At 46.5% G+C, this 20,474-nt stretch overlaps 1 protein-coding gene across 2 annotated transcripts in view; it reads left to right on the top strand.

Annotated features, from left to right (window-relative positions):
• Positions 1-17,291, top strand: part of SLC7A3 (solute carrier family 7 member 3) — a 30,905-nt gene extending 13,614 nt beyond the window's left edge. For both annotated transcript variants that reach the window (XM_083722899.1, XM_083722900.1), the window contains 11 exons: positions 6,108-6,517; positions 7,408-7,566; positions 8,199-8,376; positions 9,025-9,137; positions 9,976-10,198; positions 12,534-12,673; positions 13,164-13,266; positions 13,405-13,616; positions 14,556-14,722; positions 16,400-16,508; positions 16,644-17,291. In XM_083722899.1, the coding sequence (XP_083579025.1) occupies positions 6,148-6,517; positions 7,408-7,566; positions 8,199-8,376; positions 9,025-9,137; positions 9,976-10,198; positions 12,534-12,673; positions 13,164-13,266; positions 13,405-13,616; positions 14,556-14,722; positions 16,400-16,508; positions 16,644-16,774 (1,905 nt within the window). In that variant the 5' untranslated portion in view covers positions 6,108-6,147 and the 3' untranslated portion in view covers positions 16,775-17,291. The remainder of the gene's footprint in view (positions 1-6,107; positions 6,518-7,407; positions 7,567-8,198; positions 8,377-9,024; positions 9,138-9,975; positions 10,199-12,533; positions 12,674-13,163; positions 13,267-13,404; positions 13,617-14,555; positions 14,723-16,399; positions 16,509-16,643) is intronic.
• The last annotated feature ends 3,183 nt before the right edge of the window (positions 17,292-20,474 follow it).

Below are 20,474 nucleotides of genomic sequence, written 5' to 3' on the forward strand. Positions count from 1 at the left end.
AAACCAAAGCTGCTGGCTTTTGTAAGCTGTGTGCACTTGACTTTCTCCTGTTGCACTGGAGTGTGTGATTCTGGAGGTTTATGCTAGGCTTGGTTGCAGGGGGATGGGAGGACGAAGCTGTCCTGGTGTGTTTGTCCAGGGGTTCTCCCCCTCCCCATGCACAGGCTGAACAGGCACTTTGGTTTGTGGGAAGAAGCGGTCGCTGGTAGCCAGGGGGCAAAATCTTAATACTTCCACCTGCTGAGATCATTTCTGGGCACTGTTCCCACAACAGACCCAGGCTTGAAAAATGTGTTTCCTCACATAACTTTTTCCATTTTTATTCCGCTCTGCTGGAAATGGAAGTTTGCGTTCCTTTGGCTGATGGCGAACATCCATCAAGGTGACACTTCCCCTCCTGTTTGTCAGGAGCCAGGAGGGTGACGCAAAGGACCAAAGCAATGTTATTGCAACTCCCACGCTAACAAGATGCTTCCTTAACATTTCGGCTTCAAAGGGTAAACTCTGGGTTCCATCAAAAGAACCCTGCATTCCCCAATGGTGCTGTCTGTGGCCATGATCCGGACGTTAAGGAACTCAACAGGGAATTGTTAACCCACCAAGGGTTCATAGCAGACAGTTACACATATATCCTCATGGCCAGCTCCTCTCCTGCTGCTCATTTGCTGGGTCAGTGTTTGTTTGTTTGTTTAAAACGATTTTCACTGGTTTTTAAAATAAATACTAGAACCATTAAACACTTATCCACCAGTACATCTAATGGTGTTTGTTCCATCTATTGACTTTAGACATAAGCTTCCATATTCAATAATAGTCAAATGTAGTACGTAACATAACCTCTCCACTGAGAAGATTCAGCTGTTACTATAACAAGGTCTTGATTTGGGTTGGGTCTGGTTTGCGGCTAGATCCCCTCTGTTCTTCTGAGTAGACCATTCCTCATGAGGGGACCTCTGGCGACAGAGCCATCTGGCAGCTTCTATGGAGGCTCCAGCATTCCAGAGGAGAAAGGAGTTGTGGGCTTCCCATAGGCATCTGGTTGACCTTTCTGAAAATGGGATGCTGGAATAGATGGCCCACTGGGCAGATCCAGCAGCCAGGCCCTTCAACCAAGTCCACTGTAGCCTTTACTCCTGAGGCCTGGGGGGCAAATCACATCAAGGCAGGGCTTGGGATGTGGTCAGAGAGATTCCTAGGAGGCCGAAGTGAAGCATCCATGTTGTGGGTTCCTTTACACCCACAGCTATAGTAGAAGGGGCCCCAATCCTCCTCTTCTGAAAAGATGCTCCTGGGTTCTGGGATGTTAGCTGGCCAACTACAGAGGGCGTCTTTGTTGATCTTCTCTTTGTACCTTCTGCGTGCCAGTTTCCTTCCATTGATGTAAAAAACTATCTCTGGATTGGGAAACATTTTGCACATTTTCTGTGTCTCTAAAGGAGCAGGAAAGGGAAGGAAATAAACCAGAGATAGATCCAAAAATATTAGTACTGGCTTCCCTGCTGCCAATATCTTTTTCATAGCTGTTTTTTGGCTGTTGTTGCGCCTGTGATTCCTTCTGCCAACCACAGAACTGTTAATGGCACAGGACTTTCCTTTTAGTTACATGTTGCCAAATCCTGGTTTTTCTATGCTTTCACTTGTGGGTTCTCCAGGATGCTCATAAATAGCGCTTTTCCCTGTTAGCAAACAAAGCAGATGGTCTGATAGCAGATGGAGATGGTCATTAGTCTTCATAGATCAATGCTGCAGAAAGAGGAAACGAGAGGGCCTCTGCTTTCCTCTGTCTCCCGACAGTGCAATCAGTCAGCTTGATAGACAGGCTGGGTAGATGGCATCTTTATTGATTCCTTGAGGCAGCACAGATGATGGAAATTCTGCAGTTGGCTGGTTATATACAACAAGCAGGACCTGCAACAAAATGTTGCTGAGTTGCATCCCACTAAGCTGTAAGGTCAGAGCTGGTTAAATGTCAGCATGGTTAGGCATCTGCTAGACTGGAGGCTCACATCCCAGCACGGGGTCCACTGGCAAGAGCACCCTGGACTGCTGCAGTGTGTAGGTAAACTCAATTGAGGGAGGGGTATCAAGGATGTCTTGCCTAAAGGGTCTTCAAAATCCAGAGCTGGCACTATGTTCAAGCAAGCCAGTTCCATTTCTCCCCTGCACACTTCCTATTCTTAATTTGCAACTGATACGCAGTGTTCTAACAGCTCCTGGAAGCCACACTGTACATGCTTCATTCTCATTGGGCTCTTTCAGGTGTTGTAGAGAGTTGGCCCTGTTGTTTCCCAGTGTTGTACCTCTATATACCTTGAGGCTTGCTGACCTACCTCTTTCTTCTCCTGTTGATACTCAGCCTATTGAGTTTTGCAGGATGGGTTCTAATAGGTAGGAGAGGATGTATTACCATAATTACAATTTATCCCTCCAGGCACCCACGTGTGTGGGTTGAATGGAGTTTTGAAATCCCACCATTGGCAGCAAAATTAAAAGCATAGGAATTAGGCTATAAAACCTTGCTTTGAGCAAGTCCAACTAACGAAGTAAGCTGGCTTCCCCTTCTTATCCCGCTTAACAAAGAATCAAAACAGTAAGTTGAAGATATTTTTTACTTCCTTAAAGGTCTTGCCCTTGTTTTCAGCAAACAGCAGGCAAAAATAATTCTAGGTTAGAAAATGCATAGTTGAATTCTAAAACACAGTCTACACTCAGGGAGACATCCATCTCCACTGAAGACATGGTGAAGGAGATATCCATCTTTCCATCAAAGAGAGAGTTACTGACAGGAAGGAGAAGGTTTTTTATTTCTCATTTCTTCCTGCCACTGGAAGCAGGGGAAATGACACCACACAGAGCTCTCTCTCCACTAAATGCATTCCTATGGTTTGAGTCTGCCTATCTATAAATTTATAGCTCTGTGGTCATTAGCCCCTAGACTTACTAATTAATAAGAACAGGGGTGTCAACTTGAATAAAATATTGGGGGGGGAGGTAAGCCCCGCCCCACGTAATCCATCACAAGATGTGGTGCATCAACTTAGGGGGGGCAGCCTCCTCCAATATTTTATTGGGGAGGGTACTTAAAGGACCCTAGGAGCTGGCTCCCATGAACAAGAATATGCATTGTTAGTTTTTTGTTTTGTTTATACTGCAAATCTCCCACAAGTTTGCTGTTAGAAGGATTACAGGGAGATGTTTCCCCTGCTATAAAGGTACTGTAGTTATTTGGGACTGAAGCAGTTGGTGTATATACATACTTTGATGTTCCTACAAATGTTAAGACTGTGCACCGCTTGCTTGGTAGCCTGTGATAGGTAAGAATTGCTGTTGGGCAAGCAGGCCTTTGAAGAGGAGCACAGTTTGGATCTTTACAGCAAATCAACTTTGGTGTGCTGCATTTCCATGGCAGAAACACAGGGAAATAGAATGGAAATGCTTTGTGGGAATGGAGTGAGTTGCGAATTGGGGGTTTCACTTGTGCTGGTACTAAGACCGGGCAGTGTGGATGTCATTAGCCCAGCCTTGTAAAAATAACCACTCTTCTGTTTGCCTGCGATGAGACTGTTATGATTTGTCTGAGCCTAGTGCAAACTTTTCACAAAGAGCACAGATGAAATCCTTTTTATCTTTTGAAAAACAGACAAGGAAAACCTAGTTTGTGTTGAGCAAGCAGAAGATTGGCTGGTATCCTTCAGTTTCTTCTGGGTCTCTTTGTTTTGGATTCCTGGGGGTGGCTGGTGGGAATTGTAGTATGGAGGGTGCCCCAGAGCTTTAATTCAAGTTCTCTGTCTGTCTGTCCTAGAGAGGCATCTGATACAGAAACTCCCTGTTCAGAATGCTGCTGGTGTTTTTAGTTCCGTACACTGTTTCTGATTTGGTTACATCAATTCTGGGAAGACCAGGAAGTGCCACATAGGACATATGGGCTGATTGATTGGTTATTTAATTTCTTATTCCACTTAATATGTTAACAACATTTCTAAGCGGTGTACAGAAAACTGAAGCAACAGCAGACAACTTAAACAAAATATTACAAAAATGCGCAGGTAAATATAAAAATGTTACATTAATTAATACGAAGTTAGAAGTACTTATATATAAGTCACTATTATTTCATTGATATTGCTTACATTAATTAATTCAACTACATCAGGATCAATGAATTTATTTTTGTCAGTGACAGCCAACACCTTTTCTTCTTTTTCACTCTTACTAAATTTGCAATCAATCAATCAATCAATCAATCAATCAATCCATAAGCATTATCTACAACTTCATTCCTTGCCCCCATGGAATCACTGTCTTAGCTCAAGCTCCATTGACATGGAGCTATTTCCCCCTCTGTGCTTGGTTAGGTGGGATTGAAACCACCTTGTGATTTCAGTACTTGTCAAGTTGCCTTCATTAATTTGTGAAATCTTGAGAGCACTTTTTTAAAAAAAGATGCTGTTTTTTGCATCTACACAGGACTTTTAACAGCAGATTCAGGAATGTGGGGTGCAAGTTTTGTCCTGTGCATCATGTGCCAGACTTAATGCTGACCCCAAGGTCTAATTCCGCCTGGCCCATAGCTGGATCTTCTGGTCTAAAGTTTGTTATGTTGTCTGTTAACCAAAGTTGGTTTAAACTTTGGTTAATAGCTGAAGATATCTTCCTGCCTTTTTATCTTGTGTAAACACTATTAATCCCAAGAACTGCCTTTTGCTAACCTTCATGGACACCTGCAGGGTATGTGGATTTAATGTGTAACCACCATCCCTTTGGCTTCTAAGCTAGCCTCTGGCATTTCCAACAGCAACATTTACCTTAAATACTCTGGGTTGAGATCCAATGGGGTTGCATCCAATGCTAGTCCTACTTGGAGTAGACCCATATAAATTAAAGGCACAAATAACGTTGGCCCTTTCATTCCAATGAGTCTACTCATGAATAGAACTTGGTTGACCACAACCATTGCCTGTCTGTATACCCTCTTGAGTATAGGTTCTATGAAATTGTCGTGTGTGAGCTTAGGGTCCCCCCCCCCCGATTGCCATAATGTCACTCAACAAAACAGATGCCTGGATAGGAGGCAATTTGTACTGTATCCCCATCAGGGCACTGGCTTCTGCCCAATCCAGTGCTATGCCTGATTTAATCCCTCCCCACTTTTAATGCTAATGCCAAAATCACTAGGGTCTTGGAGGGCTAGATCATGGCCCTGAACTGAGAGTTAGCCACTGCTGCCCTAGACTTGAAAGCTACAGTCTAACCTAAGGTAAAGGCAAAGGGACCCCTGACCCTTAGGTCCAGTCGCGGATGACTCTGGGGTTGCGGTGCTCATCTCGCTTTATTGGCCGAGGGAGCCGGCATACAGCTTCCGGGTCATGTGGCCAGCATGACTAAGCCGCTCCTGGTGAACCAGAGCAACGCATGGAAATGCCGTTTACCTTCCCGCCGGAGCGGTACCTATTTATCTACTTGCACTTTGACATGCTTTAGAACTGCTAGGGTGGCAGGAGCAGGGACCGAGCAACGGGAGCTCACCCTGTCGGGGGGGATTCAAACCGCTGACCTTCTGATCGGCAAGCCCTAGGCTCTGTGTTTTAACCCACAGCGCCACCTGTGTCCCACACAGTCTAACCTACTTGATTTGAAAAAGGGCCAGTGAAAATTCCTCAACTGTCCTTGGGTTACAGGTTACTTAGATTCTGGGGATCCAGGATGAACATTGTGCTTTGGAACTGGCACTCCCTGATTGCTTGCTTCTGCCCCTCATAACAATTTTTATTTTATTTCAGTAACAATTCCTGCCTTACTTGCAGCTTATGAATAAATAAACACTGCCTTAAAACAAACATAGGTTGGCTTTAAAAAATGCTCAAGGTGCTGGCCCTGAATGGCTGAACTTGACCACAAAGGGAAGGAGGAGTGGAACACCATTATGGGGTTCTGCTGGGGAACAAGGAATAGCCTGATTCCAAGTGGTTTAGGGCTCCAGCTTCCTCAGCCACATTTTTGCATTACCACTGGCATGGTTCTGTTACATCTTAAAATCCTTACCCACATTCTTGCTGGCGCACACCCCATATTGATGGCTCTAACACTGCAACATTCTCTTCTCTTAGATCCTTGGGAAGCATTGGACATTTTACACAATTGTCCAGAATGCTGGAGAAAACCATGGCAAGCTTCGGCAAGAAGCTGATCCGGCAGCGCACAGTGGACCTCAGCTCTGATGAGACCCAGTTAGCTCGTTGCCTCTCCACCCTGGACCTGATAGCTCTTGGTGTGGGCAGCACCCTTGGGGCTGGTGTCTACGTTTTGTCTGGGGAGGTGGCCGTGGACGACGCAGGCCCTTCCATCGTGCTCTGCTTCTTCATAGCGGCTGTCTCTTCAGTGTTAGCTGGTCTGTGCTACGCAGAGTTTGGAGCCCGAGTGCCCAAGGCTGGCTCTGCCTACCTCTACAGCTATGTCACAGTTGGGGAGATCTGGGCCTTCACCACAGGATGGAACCTCATTCTCTCCTATATGATAGGTATGTGCCGTTCGGCTCAGAGTCAAGGAGGTGACTTTGAATGAGCAGACAAGAATGATTTCACCCTGAGATCAGGTGCAAAGAAACAGGTTTGCCTGCAGCAATGCATCAAAGAAGCACCCTTCTCAGCGCCCAAACCCCTCAGGAGTAGGGGGCTACCTAGACTTACATTACTCATTACTTACAAATTCAAATAGCATAACAGTTCAGTCATGGTTGAGAAATAATTTTATGCATAGTTTATTTAAAATATTTTGGGGGCCGTTTCCCCCCCGACTGAACTATATCCAAAAGAATTTTACTAAAAATTACTAAAATATAGAGAGGAGGGATACAGTTCAGAAGGAATTAATATCAAAACGGCAGCACAGAACTAAAACTACTAAACAGCCAGGAGGTTTAATTTGCCTCCTTAATGATGTTGTGGCTCCTTTACTACTCAGAGAGGGGTGATTCTCAAATGAAGCTTCAATGGGAAAAAAGCCTCTGTCCGGTCACTACCCATCTAACCTTACCTAATAGAGACACCTGGTAGAGAACCTTCTCAGTAGGCATTGCTTCCTGGCCAACAGTTACTATCAGCAGCCTGCTGAACCAACTTAATTTTCCAAGTAGTCTTCAAAGGCAGCCCTGCAATATAGTGTATTGTAGTAGTCTAATCTGAAGTTTACCAAACAAGAATAACAGTGGCCAGGCTATCTCTATCCAGAGAGGACAAGTAGCATTTTGCTTTCTTCTGGAACAAGTGGCTCATCTTGATGTTGTGAGTTGTTCTCCCATATTCATCTCGGGCATCTCTCTGTGGTGTGCTGAGGCCCATTCACTCTGTATGTGGCTGGAAGCGGCTGAGGTTGTATTTGTTAATGAAGGGCTCTCCTTTTGGTTTCCAGGGACAGCAAGTGTCGCTCGTGCCTGGAGCTCAACCTTTGACAACATCATTGGCGGCCACATCTCTAATTTCTTCCACAATCATACTGCCCTGCATGTGGAGAATGTGCTGGCTAAATATCCTGACTTCTTTGCTCTCTTTCTGGTTTTGCTGCTTACAGGTGAGGCAATCTCTGCAGCGGTAAGGACCTTCTTCCTTGGCAATAATCATAGACTTGTAGAGTTGGGGGGGCATGAGGACCATCTAGCTCAACCCTTTGCAATGTGGGAATCTAAACTAGATCACACAAGACAGATGGCCATCCAACCTCGACTGATTATAAACTTCTAAGGAAGGAGAGTCCACCACCTCCCAAGGGAGTCTGTTACACTGTTGAACAGCTCTCGCTGTCAGGAAGTTCTTCCTGATGTTTAGTCGGAATCTCTTTTCTTGTAACTTGAAGCCATTGGTTCAAGTGCTATCTACCAGAGCAGGGGAAAACAAACTTGCTCCATCTTCCAGGTGACAGCCCCCCTCCTCAAGTAGCTTACTTGTCTAACCTCCAAAGGAGAATGAAAGAGGGAGAGAGCCTCAACAGATCTTAAATCAATGCAGAGGTGGAATCAGGGTTCTCCTGAAATATGCCAGTGACAGACTGTTTATGGAGCGCTGTAGTTCAGAGCCCCATGAATAGGTTCTTCTGCCCTAGAACATGTTGTGAAGGTGATCATAATCGTCAACCCAGCAAGCCTGGAGGCCTGCTCCCAAGAGACTTGCCATAAATCTGTGCACCCATCTCTCACTCTCTTTCAGGTTTGCTGTCGTTTGGTGTGAGTGAATCTGCCCTGGTGAACAAAATCTTCACGGCTATCAACTTACTGGTCCTGAGCTTTGTCATCATTGCTGGCTTTGTGAAGGGAGATGTCAAGAATTGGACCTTATCCAAGGAAGATTATCAGAACCACACATGGAAACACGAGGGTGGAAGCAGGTAAGGGCCCTTCTCCTCTTGCATAACATCTGCCTGACCTTCTCCCCAAGCTTCTGTTAAGTTTAGGATGGGAGGCAGCAGCCTGTCCTGCTCTGTGGAGAATAGTATCTGGGTGCAGGTGGCCATCCACTCACTGCTCCCAGTTTTTATTATGGTCCTGTGCAGCACATGGTTTTAGGGCAATGTGACTGGTTTCCCCTCTCTGGGCATTGAGCAGGCACCAAGCAGAGAGGGCATCCAGTAAGCACTTGTCCCACTATAGGAAGGAGGCCTGAGGACTCCGACAGGGTCCTAGAGTCCTCCTGTCTCCTTCCCTTAGCCTAGTTAGTGCTTTTTCCAGCTTTGGGAAGGAGGTAGGAAGGCTTTAGGACCCTGTCAGAGTCCTTGCACATTCTTCCTAAAACCCGACAATGCAACAGTGGGGGCACCATATTTTGGCCTAGCTCAGGGCGCCATAGTACCAAAGTCCATCCCTGGCTAAAGAAGGGGTGAAAAGGAAAGGAGCAGCAGCAGAGAGGAGCCAGTTTGTTCTAGGGGGAGATTTAATTCATCAAGTACACATATTCCTGAGTGGCCTGTCAGGAGGTTGTTCTCCTACATTTTGGCTTCCTTGAATGTTGCTGAAGTACATCTTTCTTTCTCTTTCAGCACTGGGCGCTTTGGCAGTGGTGGCTTCTTTCCCTTTGGCTTTGAGGGGGTCCTCTCTGGGGCTGCCACGTGCTTCTATGCCTTTGTTGGATTTGACTGCATTGCAACCACAGGTAGAGTATCTGCATTTGCGGGGTGTGGCGAATAGGTGAGAAATTCCCTTCTGTATTTCCACATACCCTGGAGCACAGGCAGGTGTGCAATCAAGAGAGAGGGAAATGCCATGCTCAGCAACTGGGGGTGAGCTGTGTGCATCAACAGGGCCCTCTGGCATCTCTGCTCTTCTCCCAGGGCAAGGCTGAGCTGTTGTTCCGTACTGTGCTTTCAGCAGGAAGTTTTTGCTTGTGATCTGGGGAAATAAGTCATTAGCAATGTAACTCCGTGCAGCAGTGCATTGCCTTACCTGGAAGTTCCCAAGACCCACTTCATATGAAATAGTTCTCCTGCCTAGAGATGTTCTTTGCCTGAGAAGTAGATTTGCAGGGCAAGTAAACAACCCCTGCACTGTGCAGATTCACATATTTGAAGTAATGTGGTGTGGTGTGATGTGAATTGTGTGTGCAGGGTGGGGGGTCTAAGGCTGTGCCTGTCTTGGGTATAGTAAATGAGAGAGGAATTTGCTGGAATCTCATCTGAGTTGTTCTGTTCAGTCTGCATTTTAATGTGAGCCTAACTCATTCAAACAAGTTACATAAATCAAAACACAGCTGCCTTTTCTGAATTTTGGTGGCAAAATTCTCCAGCAAAAAAAGGGGGGGGTGCATATTAAGAGGAATTGCAGAGATGCAGTCATCAGGGCAAAACTGTGCACACAAAAAACATATATATGGGGACAAACGTGCATGAGAAATAAGCACAAAATAATGTGGAAATGGGACAAACTGAATTTAAGATTAAGAGGTGAGAGAAACTGAAGTTGATATTTTCTTCTGTCTCGACCCCTTTCTCCAGGTGAGGAAGCTCGGAACCCTCAGCGTGCCATGCCCATTGGCATCATTGCCTCACTCCTGATCTGCTTTGTGGCTTACTTTGGGGTTTCTGCTTCCTTGACCTTGATGGTGCCTTACTACTTGGTGAACAAGGAGAGCCCCCTGCCTGATGCCTTCAAGGCTGTGGGGTGGGAGCCAGCCCGCTACGTCGTAGCTATTGGCTCTCTCTGTGCCCTCTCCACCAGGTAAGGAAAAGCAGCATGCACTGAATTTTCTACTGCTGTTACAGAGGAAACGTGAAGAGCTGTGTCTGATCCTCATAGTATTGCATATGTGGACCCAGTATTATTTATTATTTATTTATTTATTTATTTATTTATTTATTTATTTTATTAATGAATTAATTAAATTTGTATACTGCCCTTCATTCATAGATCCCAGGGCAGTTCATGACATAAAAATACATAATAGAAATAAGAACGAACAAACAAAGAATCCCTGCTCCCACAACACATTTTAAAAGGGCATCAGATGTCAATCAGCCAAAGCCCTGGTTAAAGAGGAACGTTTTTGCCTGGCGCTTAAAGGTGTATAATGAAGGCGCCAGCTGAACCTCCCTGGGGAGAGCATTCCACAAATGGGCCACTGCAGAAAAGGCCCGTTCTTGAGTTGCCACCCCCTGGACCTCTTGTGGAAGAGGCACACGAGGAAAGGCATCAACTGATCTTCTCTGGGTCTGGGTTGGTTTGTAACAAGAGAGGTGGTCCTTGAGGTATTGCGAGTCTGAGTCGTTTAAGACTTTCCAGGTCAAAACTTGAATTGGGCCCAGAAGCCAATTGGCAGCCAGTGCAGTTGGGCCAGGATCAGCATAATATACTCAAATCATCTTTCCCTGGTGAGCAATCCTGGCTACCAAATTCTGCACCAGCTGAATTTCCAAACCATCTTCAGATTCAGCTCTGCATACAATGCATTTCAGTAATCTAATTTAGAGGTAAGCAGAGCACAGACAACAGAAGTTAGGCTCTCCTTGTCCAGATAGGGGTGTAGCTGGGCCACTAGCTGAAGCTGATGGAAGGCACGCCACACCACCAAGGCCACCTTAGCCTCAAAGGACAGCAATGGGTCCAAAAGCACCCCACAAGCTGTGTAACTACTCCTTAAAAAGAAGTGTAACCCCATCAAGAGCAGGCAGCATCCCAGCCATCTGGTCTAGGGAACTATCCACTAACAGTATCTCAGTCATATCTGGATTGAGCTTCAATTTATTGGCTCTCATCCAGTCCGTTACCAAGGCAAGACAATGGTCCAGCACTTCCACTGCCTCACCTGCAAATAATAGCCTTTGCCAGCCCTACCTGAAGAGCCCAGGGACTGAACCCAGGACCTTCTTCATGCAAATTGTGTACTCTGTGGCATCCCCATTCCCTTCATCTGCCACAGTTTTCCTCTTAGTTTAGTTGGTTTCAGCATTTAAATCCTACTATCCTACTGTTGGAAGAGTAGCTAACAAACAGAAGCTTGCCCAGTGGAGAAAATGCCAAAGAGCTGTAATCTATAAAACAAATAAAAAAGCAGATAAGATAAATCAAATCATCGGTGATACTTTAAAAGACCAGCTCTGGTTTTAAAGCAGGCAACACAAGGAGTCAAAAGGCTATTAAGTGCCATTAAAGACTCAAGTGAAGTGGGCGCACTTTGCCTAGTAGCCTCAAGGATCGTACCAAAGTGTGAGGCAAACGTGTCTCAGGATAGAGTTCCTTGAGCATGGGCGCAACTACAGAGAAAGCCCTTGCCCCAGTAGCTGCTTACCTGTCACGCGTAGGTCAGCAATCAAAGCAAAACACAGTGTCAGTGAAGTTAACTCTTTATTCAAGAAACCAAAATGGTGCAGACCTAGTGATCCTGGTAGGTCTTGGTAGGTCTTGCTCCAACAAGGCAGTTGCAAGGACTGAAGGTCCCTGCCATCTCCCAACACTTCCTAAGGCTCCTCCTCTTCAGGTTCTTTCCAAAGCAATTGGAAAATTCACCTGGGCACACCCCTCCTCTGCTTTGCCCTCTTCATTTCATTGCGTGTTCTAGGAGACCAGAGGGTAGAGGAGCTGGTCGCAGCAGGACTGCTCCCTCTAGCTTCCACTTCCACCTCAGAGTCTGAATTGCCCCCTGCCTGTTCCTGCTCACTAAACTCTGTTATCCCTTCAACTTCTGACACCTCCTTCTCCCAGTCTGCTCCCTCTTTTCCCTCTGGCCAGCACCATCATCCCACCACCAGTTTCTGGGCTCGCCGTTGGGTGTCCCACACTCTGCATCCAGCCAATCCATGCATTATCTAAGCTTGGGACATAGCTGCCTCCATCCTAGAAGATGGTATGGTGGATGTGGGAGTAGACAGTGTTTTGGACACCTTGGGCTTCAGGCTCCTTAAGTCAGGCCATCAACTTGATTTGAACCCAGAGGGTGACTTGTGCTAAGGTGGCCACAGGCTCCGTTCATGAGCTGTTGGCCATCTGCGTTCTCTTCGTATGGAAGTTCTCAGATATGCCCAGGTCTTGATTTTATGTCTCTTCCTGCCCATTGCAGCTTGCTTGGTTCCATATTCCCAATGCCACGGGTGATCTATGCCATGGCTGAAGATGGACTACTCTTCAGGTTTCTGTACCGGGTCCACAGCCGAACCAAGACTCCCTTGGTGGCTACTGTTGTGTCAGGCATCATTGCTGGTATGGATATCTTAGTGGATCTTTGTCCTTTCGCCCTCTACACTTCCATCACCATTACCGCTCCTAGCGGTGCAGCAATAAAATTGCTAGCAAATTTGAAAAGCTAAGCAGAGTCTAGTATAGTTTCAAGTTGGATGGGGGACTAAGTGTTGATATACTTGCAGTGCAGGGGATTGGACTACATGACACTTGGGGTTCCTTACAACTCTATGATTCTATCCAGTGTGGCGTAATGTTTAGAATGTTGGACTATGACCTGGAAGAGCAGGGTTAGAATCACCATCCAGCCATGAAGCTCCCTGGGTGACCTTGAGCCAGTCAACATCTCTTAGCCTAATCTACCTCAAAGGTTTGTTGTGAGGATGAAATGGGGAGGAAGCATGAACCATGTACACCACCTTGAGATCCTTGGAATATAAAGGTGGTATATAAATGTAGTAAATAAATAAGTAAGCCGGCCCATGAGTCATGTGGGGCTATTATCTTGCAGGTCTAATGGCATTTCTCTTTGAGCTGAAGGACCTGGTTAACCTCATGTCCATTGGCACTCTGCTGGCGTACTCCTTGGTTGCTGTTTGTGTCCTCATCCTCAGGTGGGTTCTTCTTGGAGTCAGCAGCACTCCACACAGAGTTCTCCAAGCCATGTCTAGGCCTGGTGGGTGCCCCTTTGCAGAAGGACTGACAGGGAATTGCAGTTTCCTTTTACTTAACTCTTCTGTCTTTGCTGATAGATACCAGCCTGACCTGTTTGCTCCCTCCAAAGACTTGGAAATGCTTGAGATGAATGGAAGTGAAGAAGAGAAGGTGGTGATTAATCTCTCTCTCCGTGATGGCCATGTGGCCCTGAAAGACAAGTTCACCTGGAGGCGCCTTTTCTGCCCTTCCGGAGATGTTCCAACTTCCACCTCAGGGCGCATTGTCTACATCAGCAGCACAGTTGTCTGTAAGTGCTGGCATGTGCGGGGTCTAAACTGAGCATGTTTGCTCACCTGTATGGGCGAAGCCGGAGTGGACCGCAGGGGTGATGCTGAGCCCCTGCTGCTTCCCAAGGCAGAGCTCTGGTTTGGCTGTGGAGATGGATGTGGGTGGGCGGGGTTAGCTCAAAACGTAAGTGCTGCATGTTCTGACTCCGATATTTCCAGTTAAAACAGGAATGAGGAACCTGTGGCCCACCTATTGTTGGTGGCTAGAGCCATGATTCTCAAAGGGTGTGATATGCCACACTGATGTGACAGGAGAGGATAGCAAGTGTGGTGGGAAGATTCAAGGACAACCAACATTATATTTTGGGAATGATATAAGTTATTCTGTAGCTGAATTGTTTTCTACTTTCTGGATGTCCCATATTATAAAGCAGTTGTGTTCTAAATCAAGTACTGCTGGGAGTTGTTTCATTTTGTTTTCCAATTTATCAATAAAAAATTCAGTGTGGTGCAAGCAAATTTTTATTCTGAAATTGTGGCCCAGAGGAAAAGATTTGCGAACCAGTAGGTTAGAGTTTAGGCAAGGACAAGGGAGAGCAGGGGCCAGATCCCCAGTAACCCGGGACCAGTCTCTGCCTCTCAGCCCTGGGTTGTGGTGAGAGTAAAATGGAGGGGGCACAACTATGTGTGCCACCTTGAGCTCCTTGGAGGAAAGGTGGGCTGCAAATTGAAGGAAGGAAGGAAGGAAGGAAGGAAGGAAGGAAGGAAGGAAGGAAGGAAGGAAGGAAGGAATGGATGAACCTTCCATCTTCTCTGGTCCCCAACTATGCGAGTTGGGGCTGATGTGAGTTGGTGTCCAGCTTCTAGAGGTCTCTGCCTTGAGGTAAAAGATTCTCAGGTGGAACGATGGGGCAGTTTTCAGCTCTATAAATCTGGCTTTTGGTGGTCTTGTGTTGCAGCTCTGATGATCACCACTCTCTGTGGCATCTTGGCACAACAGTCGGCAGCTCTCATGCAATGCAGCATTGGCTGGGTCGTTGCCTGCGTGGTTCTCCTGGTTGTTTCACTCGTTGGCACCATCATCATCTGGAGGCAGCCAGAGAGCAAGACACGCCTCACTTTCAAAGTAAGAGTTCTGGCCAAAGGGCTGCCTTTGCTTGTGGGATTTTGGGGCACTTGCATGTGGCAGAGCTGGATTACCTCAAGGTGGCACATCAGCACTTGCCAAACAATTTTCTGCCATTGCTGGATCTTTTGGGGGAGAGATAAGCCATCACATCTTTCTCCCATTTCAGAAGTAGTGTGTGTGTGTGTTTACTTCGTCTTTCTCTCCTGGACATGATTGCTTGATGGGTCATCTCTCTCTCCCTCTAAAGTTTGGGACTATTGTGCCCTCTACACTGCACTTAAGACTTTAGTTCAGCTTGCTTTACAGGACCCCTCTGGTTCTTGCTGGCCTTTGGCTAGGGTTAGGGGGAAGGTGATAGGGCTCAAGATGTCCCTTCCTTCAGGAAGTGTTATGTTCCTGCCTGCAGGAATAGACTAGGACTTTCTGTTCATTGTCAAATTACTGGAGATGGAAGGGCAGTCCCAGAGATCCATTGGATGATCCTTTGTTTGCTCCCTTCAAACCTTGAACTCTGATGGGGGAAGTGGAGGGGATACCCAAGTACAGTACATTCGCATCTTACATGCATTTAACTTGTGTGATTTCATCCTTGTGTGGTTGAAGTCCACAAATTAATTTCACACAAGTTGGACAGCTTAAAAGCTCCTTTGCACTGGGCTTTCTGATGCAAAAAGAGCTTTTAAGCTTCCAGACTTGCTCACCAGGCTCTGGGAGGCTTTAAAGAACTCGTGGGAACTTGGATGGTCCAGTGAGATCTTGTGAGAGCAAGCCCAGAGCATTTAAAATTCTCTGTCTTGTTTAGAAGATAAGGATGGTCATGCAGGGACAGTTCCAAGGGGAGCAGTTCAGCTGTATGCGTTTCTGCAGATATGTGCCATCCCCAGAACGTAAACCCCATACAAGGCACAATTGTACCGTAGTATAGGGGGAAATGAAGAATTTGCAATCTGCTCTAATGGAACTGAGTGACATCCCTTCTGCAATAGCATCTGTTATGAGAATCCTCTTCTTCCAATTGTGTAAAAAGTAATTATTTCCCCAACCTACCCCAGCAACTGCAACTATCCTTAGGGATAACTGCTGCTTGTTGTAGGTACCTGTTGACCTGTATCCATGATATCACTCATGACTTAGCATCACAACCTGCCCCCTCTATGCCAATGAAATTTTGCAAGCAACATTCTTCTACTTCCCCACAGCTCTCATCAATGCAATCCACTTGGATGCAGTCTTCCAGCTGAGTGCTCAGCCACTGTTAATTTAAAAGCAGCACCAGCCTCCTGCTTCATTCTGTAGAAGAGCAAGACAACAGTCTCCTTCTGCACAGCCTCACTATTTCAGGAACATGATGGAACTGATGGGAGGAAAGGATTTTCAGGAGAGGATCTTTGGAAAATATTGAGAAAGCCATTCTTTCCTCATGCTGCTTCTCCCCTCCCCTTAAATACCATTACTCGGAGACTGGAAATTTGTACTGGAGGCACAATATAGGGGTTGGTCTAAGACTGTGCTTCACCAGCCCCTGCTTTTAGCCCCCCCCCCACTGCCTGGAAAGGCCCGATTGAAGACCAGGCTAAGCTTTAATCCTAATGGAAATTGTGGGTGGTAGCTAGCTTTTCCCAAAAGGCAAGGTGTTTTGCATCCTCTTGCATTGGGCCTGTTTGTCTTTTACAGGTCCCTGGCCTGCCACTGCTTCCCCTCTTCAGTATCTTGGTGAATATCTATCTCATGATGAAGCTGGATGCAGGTACCTGGGCCCGTTTTGCTGTCTGGATGGCAATAGGTGAGGAGCCACCCTGTCTGTGAAAGCTACCATAACAGGAAACAGTCCCAATCTCACTTGGTGGTTCATTGCTTGGTTGCTAGGGAAGGCTGGCTGTGGATGCTTTGTGACCATTGGGCTCCATTTCTCTTCTAGGCTTTGCCATCTATTTTGGATATGGGATCCGCCACAGTGTACAAGGACAAGTCACTCCACAGTCTCAGATAGTGGCAAGCAAACCTCTCCAGCGGGCACCCTCCGACCTGAGCCAAGATAGAGATGTCTGAGAAGAGGGTGTGGTTCTTTCCTTGTCCCCACCTCCTACCCATCACAGGTCCTCTTGAGCTCTACCTTCCTCCTATGCCACCTTAGGACAAGCAGACGACAAGCTCTTGGGCAAATGGTCTCTCCAGCATGCTGTAGTATATCCAAGTCAACCGTGTCATCCTGTAGAGCAGGCGGGGAGAGGAAGCACCAGCAGGAAGTGGGGCAGACTCAAAGGAGAGCTGATTCTTCTGCTCTTGAGGGAAAGACAACCCTTGAGCAAAGAAGCGGCCCCTCCCTTCATGTCTGTGTTTATTCTCTTTGGGCTGTGTTGGCAAGAGGTTGCCTTTCTCACATGTAGATGTTTGTGAAAGTGTCAGCTTGTCTGCAGTCCAAAAACATGTCTCTAGACCCTGAAGCTATAAGTATTTGTTGCTGTCCTGTTCATTGTTTGTATAACGTCAAAACATTGATGTTTTGTACAATTAAAACTCCAAAGGACCATTTTTTAAAAAAATAAAAATGTGGGTTTTTTTGTTATGTTGGTCATACTTCATGTCAATTTACTTTCTTATTAAGCTCTCTTTCAACACACCTGAAAGCTAAAATACATGGCTCCATAAAACACACAATTATTCTGGGGCTTCTGGCAATTTGGTGAAGGGGGGGTGTCAGACGGAGCCGATCGGCAGACCTTAGCGATGTGGCCCCTTCTGGAACACTTCCGACAGATGGCGTCTCTGAATCGACACTTGGCACGGGAATGGTTGCCTCCGCAGCCGGCACATTACGGTTGGGCCTTGGACTTCCTGCGCTCCCGCTTTGTCTGCTGCACGTTATCATCTTCACTGGAGGATGCCTCATCACTGCTGGCCTCTTCGTGATGCACTGGAACTGGCTTCCTAGCAAGACGCGGGCTGCTGGACTTGCGGATCTCCTGGGCGGAGCGTTCAGCAGCTTCCGAGGCCATGGCCTCCTCAATGGCTTTCTGCAGCGTGAGGTCTGGCTTGGCGAGGAGACGCCGTTGCAGATGGATGTCCCGGACCCCCAGACGATTTGATCCATCAGGGCATTGTCTAAGTCTTGGAACTCGCAGTGTATTGCAGCCTGTCTGAGGGCAGTGGTGTAGTTGTTGATTGACTCCCCCTCTGCCTGGTTCCGGTGGTAAAACGCATGGCAATCTTGGACGGCTTTGGCGCGTAGTGGTTGCGGAACTTCTCTTGGATCGTGTCCCATGGTGTTGCCTGGACTGCTTCAGGTGCAACCAATGCTCGGGCCGTCTCAAACACCTCAGGCCCACAGAGGCTGAGGAATAGGCCCCTCTTCCGTTCCTTTGATACTGCTGTCAGCTCGTTGGCTTGGAGGTAGCAGTCGAACCGAGCGAGGTAGGAGTCCCATGATTCAGAGGCTGGCGCAAATGGCGGTAGAGGCACAAGTGAAGACATGATTCCGATGCCGGAGAGAAGGGCGATGGATGGAACACAGTGCTCTCGCCAGAACAGTCAGCTCTGAATTGGTTCTGTTCAGTGATTTCGCTCAGTGATTTCGCTCTGTGATTCAGCTCAGTGATTCTGCTCAGTTCAGAGGATGGCCGCATCTGGCTGTGCTCTGATGTCCATTGATCCCACCTTCGTCGCCAGTGTTAAGTTGTGGGTTGACATAGCAGATGACACAGCGATTTATCCAAAGCAGCTCTTTATTTTGTAAGCTGGAACAGAACTAAGCTGAGGAGCTCAGTCAGCCTGCTTATATAGAGCTCCAGAACAATGTAACTGTTGCCATTTTCTAAAACTATCCAATCACTGAACGTCACTTTTCGATGCTTCATTTGCATAACTACAGTATCCCCCTGCTGGCCCAGGGTGAGAACTTCAGTACATAACACGGTGTATTTTATTATCAGAGTCCAATCCTTCCTTTACTTTGGGAACACCTCACACGGAACTTCCTTCAGCTTCAGTAAGGCCTAGCAGTGCTCTCATTCACCATTTTCGTGCCTGTATAGCTGTAAACCGGAGTTCTCTAAGGCACCACGGCATCTGGAACATCTTAATAGGCTGACCCAGGCTGGCTCGTGTTAATCTGCAAGCAGATGCCTGTATCTGCACCTGGAACATAAGTAGGGTCAAAGGGAGATTGGGAGCCAGAGATCTTGCTTCTCTTACAGGAGCCTCTATTCCCCTTGTGGGGTTGTTGATGGGGTGTGAGCTTGCAAGGCTAAAAGGGAGTTGTTGTGGACTTACCCCTGCTAACTGCCCCCAATTACCGTATTTTTTGCACCATAACACTCACTTTTTTCCTCCTAGAAAGTAAGGGGAAATGTCTGTGCGTGTTATGGAGCGAATGCCTACGGATGGCGGGGGGATCTGCTGCAGTCGTGAGCAAAGGATCCATGGTTCCCCTTCCTTCCCTCCTCCGTGGCTTGCTTTGAAACAGCAAAGCGGGAGAAGAGCCGTTGAGTGGGGAGGAGAGAGGGACAGAGAGCCTGCTTGCTTGCTTTAAAGGAGCAAAGCGGGAGAGGAGAGGAGCCTTCTCCTCTTATACCCCACTTCTGCATTATTAACAGCATCCTTCTCCACCCACCCCACGCGTGTTCCTTGTCCCTTGAGTGCTTTTCCTTCCCTCCCCACTTAAAACGTGGTTACAAAGCACAGATCCACATGGATCCTCAGGATTTTTGCATTGGGCTACCCCAAACTCACCGTCAGATCACATGTCTGTGGCCACAGCATGAACCACAAAAATCATACATCCGCTGTTTCATTTAGAATATTTTTCTTCTTGTTTTCCTTCACTAAAAACTATGTGCGTGTTATGGTCGGGTGCGTGTTATAGAGCGAAAAATACGGTAAATATAGTTGACCCACCGCACAGTACACCAATTAAATGAATTTCTGCAATTTACCATAGGCTATCTTGGGGGTGGGGTGAAGGAAACTTAGTCAAGAAGTCTCACACAGGAGTTGATCAAGCAAGAAAAGTTTTATTTACAAAAAAAGAGGTTGGTGAAACAAAGTTGGGTCAGGAGATGTGTTCTTTTTGGAAGAAGTTAACATTACCTAAACTAAATACAGTGGTACCTCGGGTTAAGTATTTAATTCGTTCCGGAGGTCCGTTCTTAACCTGAAACTGTTCTTAACCTGAAGCACCACTGTAGCTAATGGGGCCTCCCACTGCACTGCAGCGTCGCAATTTCTGTTCTCATCCTGAAGCAAAGTTCTTAACCCGAGGTAATATTTTTGGGTTAGTGGAGTCTGTAACCTGAAGCGTATGTAACCTGAAGCGTATGTAACCCAAGGTGCCACTCTATAAATGATATCACAGGTTTAAACACAGTTGTATATGCACAGCTTTTTTTACACTTCAGTTACTAAAAAATCACTTGGTACACTTCAGGTACAGTAGGTGTTATGAGAATTATAAAGTCTAAGATATAAAATAAATGTTCATAAATGTACCAAGCAAATACATAAGTATATAAACCATGTGTAGTGAAGTTGGGAAATCTTTGTATACTGAAACTTTGGTTCATGCAGGAGTGAGGCACTGTGGGAGAGTAAAAACTGTGGAATCCTGGGGAATGTGTATCTGGCTCTTTAATTGTAAAACACTCTGTCTTAGAAGTGTAAATCAAATTGCCTCCTGACTCTAGGCAGGATGCTATGTTATCTGTCCTAGTCTTGTATTCTTTAACACCCTTACATGGGTTTGGGATATACCATA

This window comes from Podarcis gaigeae (genome assembly GCF_964106915.1).
Source record: "Podarcis gaigeae genome assembly, chromosome: Z".
NCBI lineage: Eukaryota > Metazoa > Chordata > Lepidosauria > Squamata > Lacertidae > Podarcis > Podarcis gaigeae.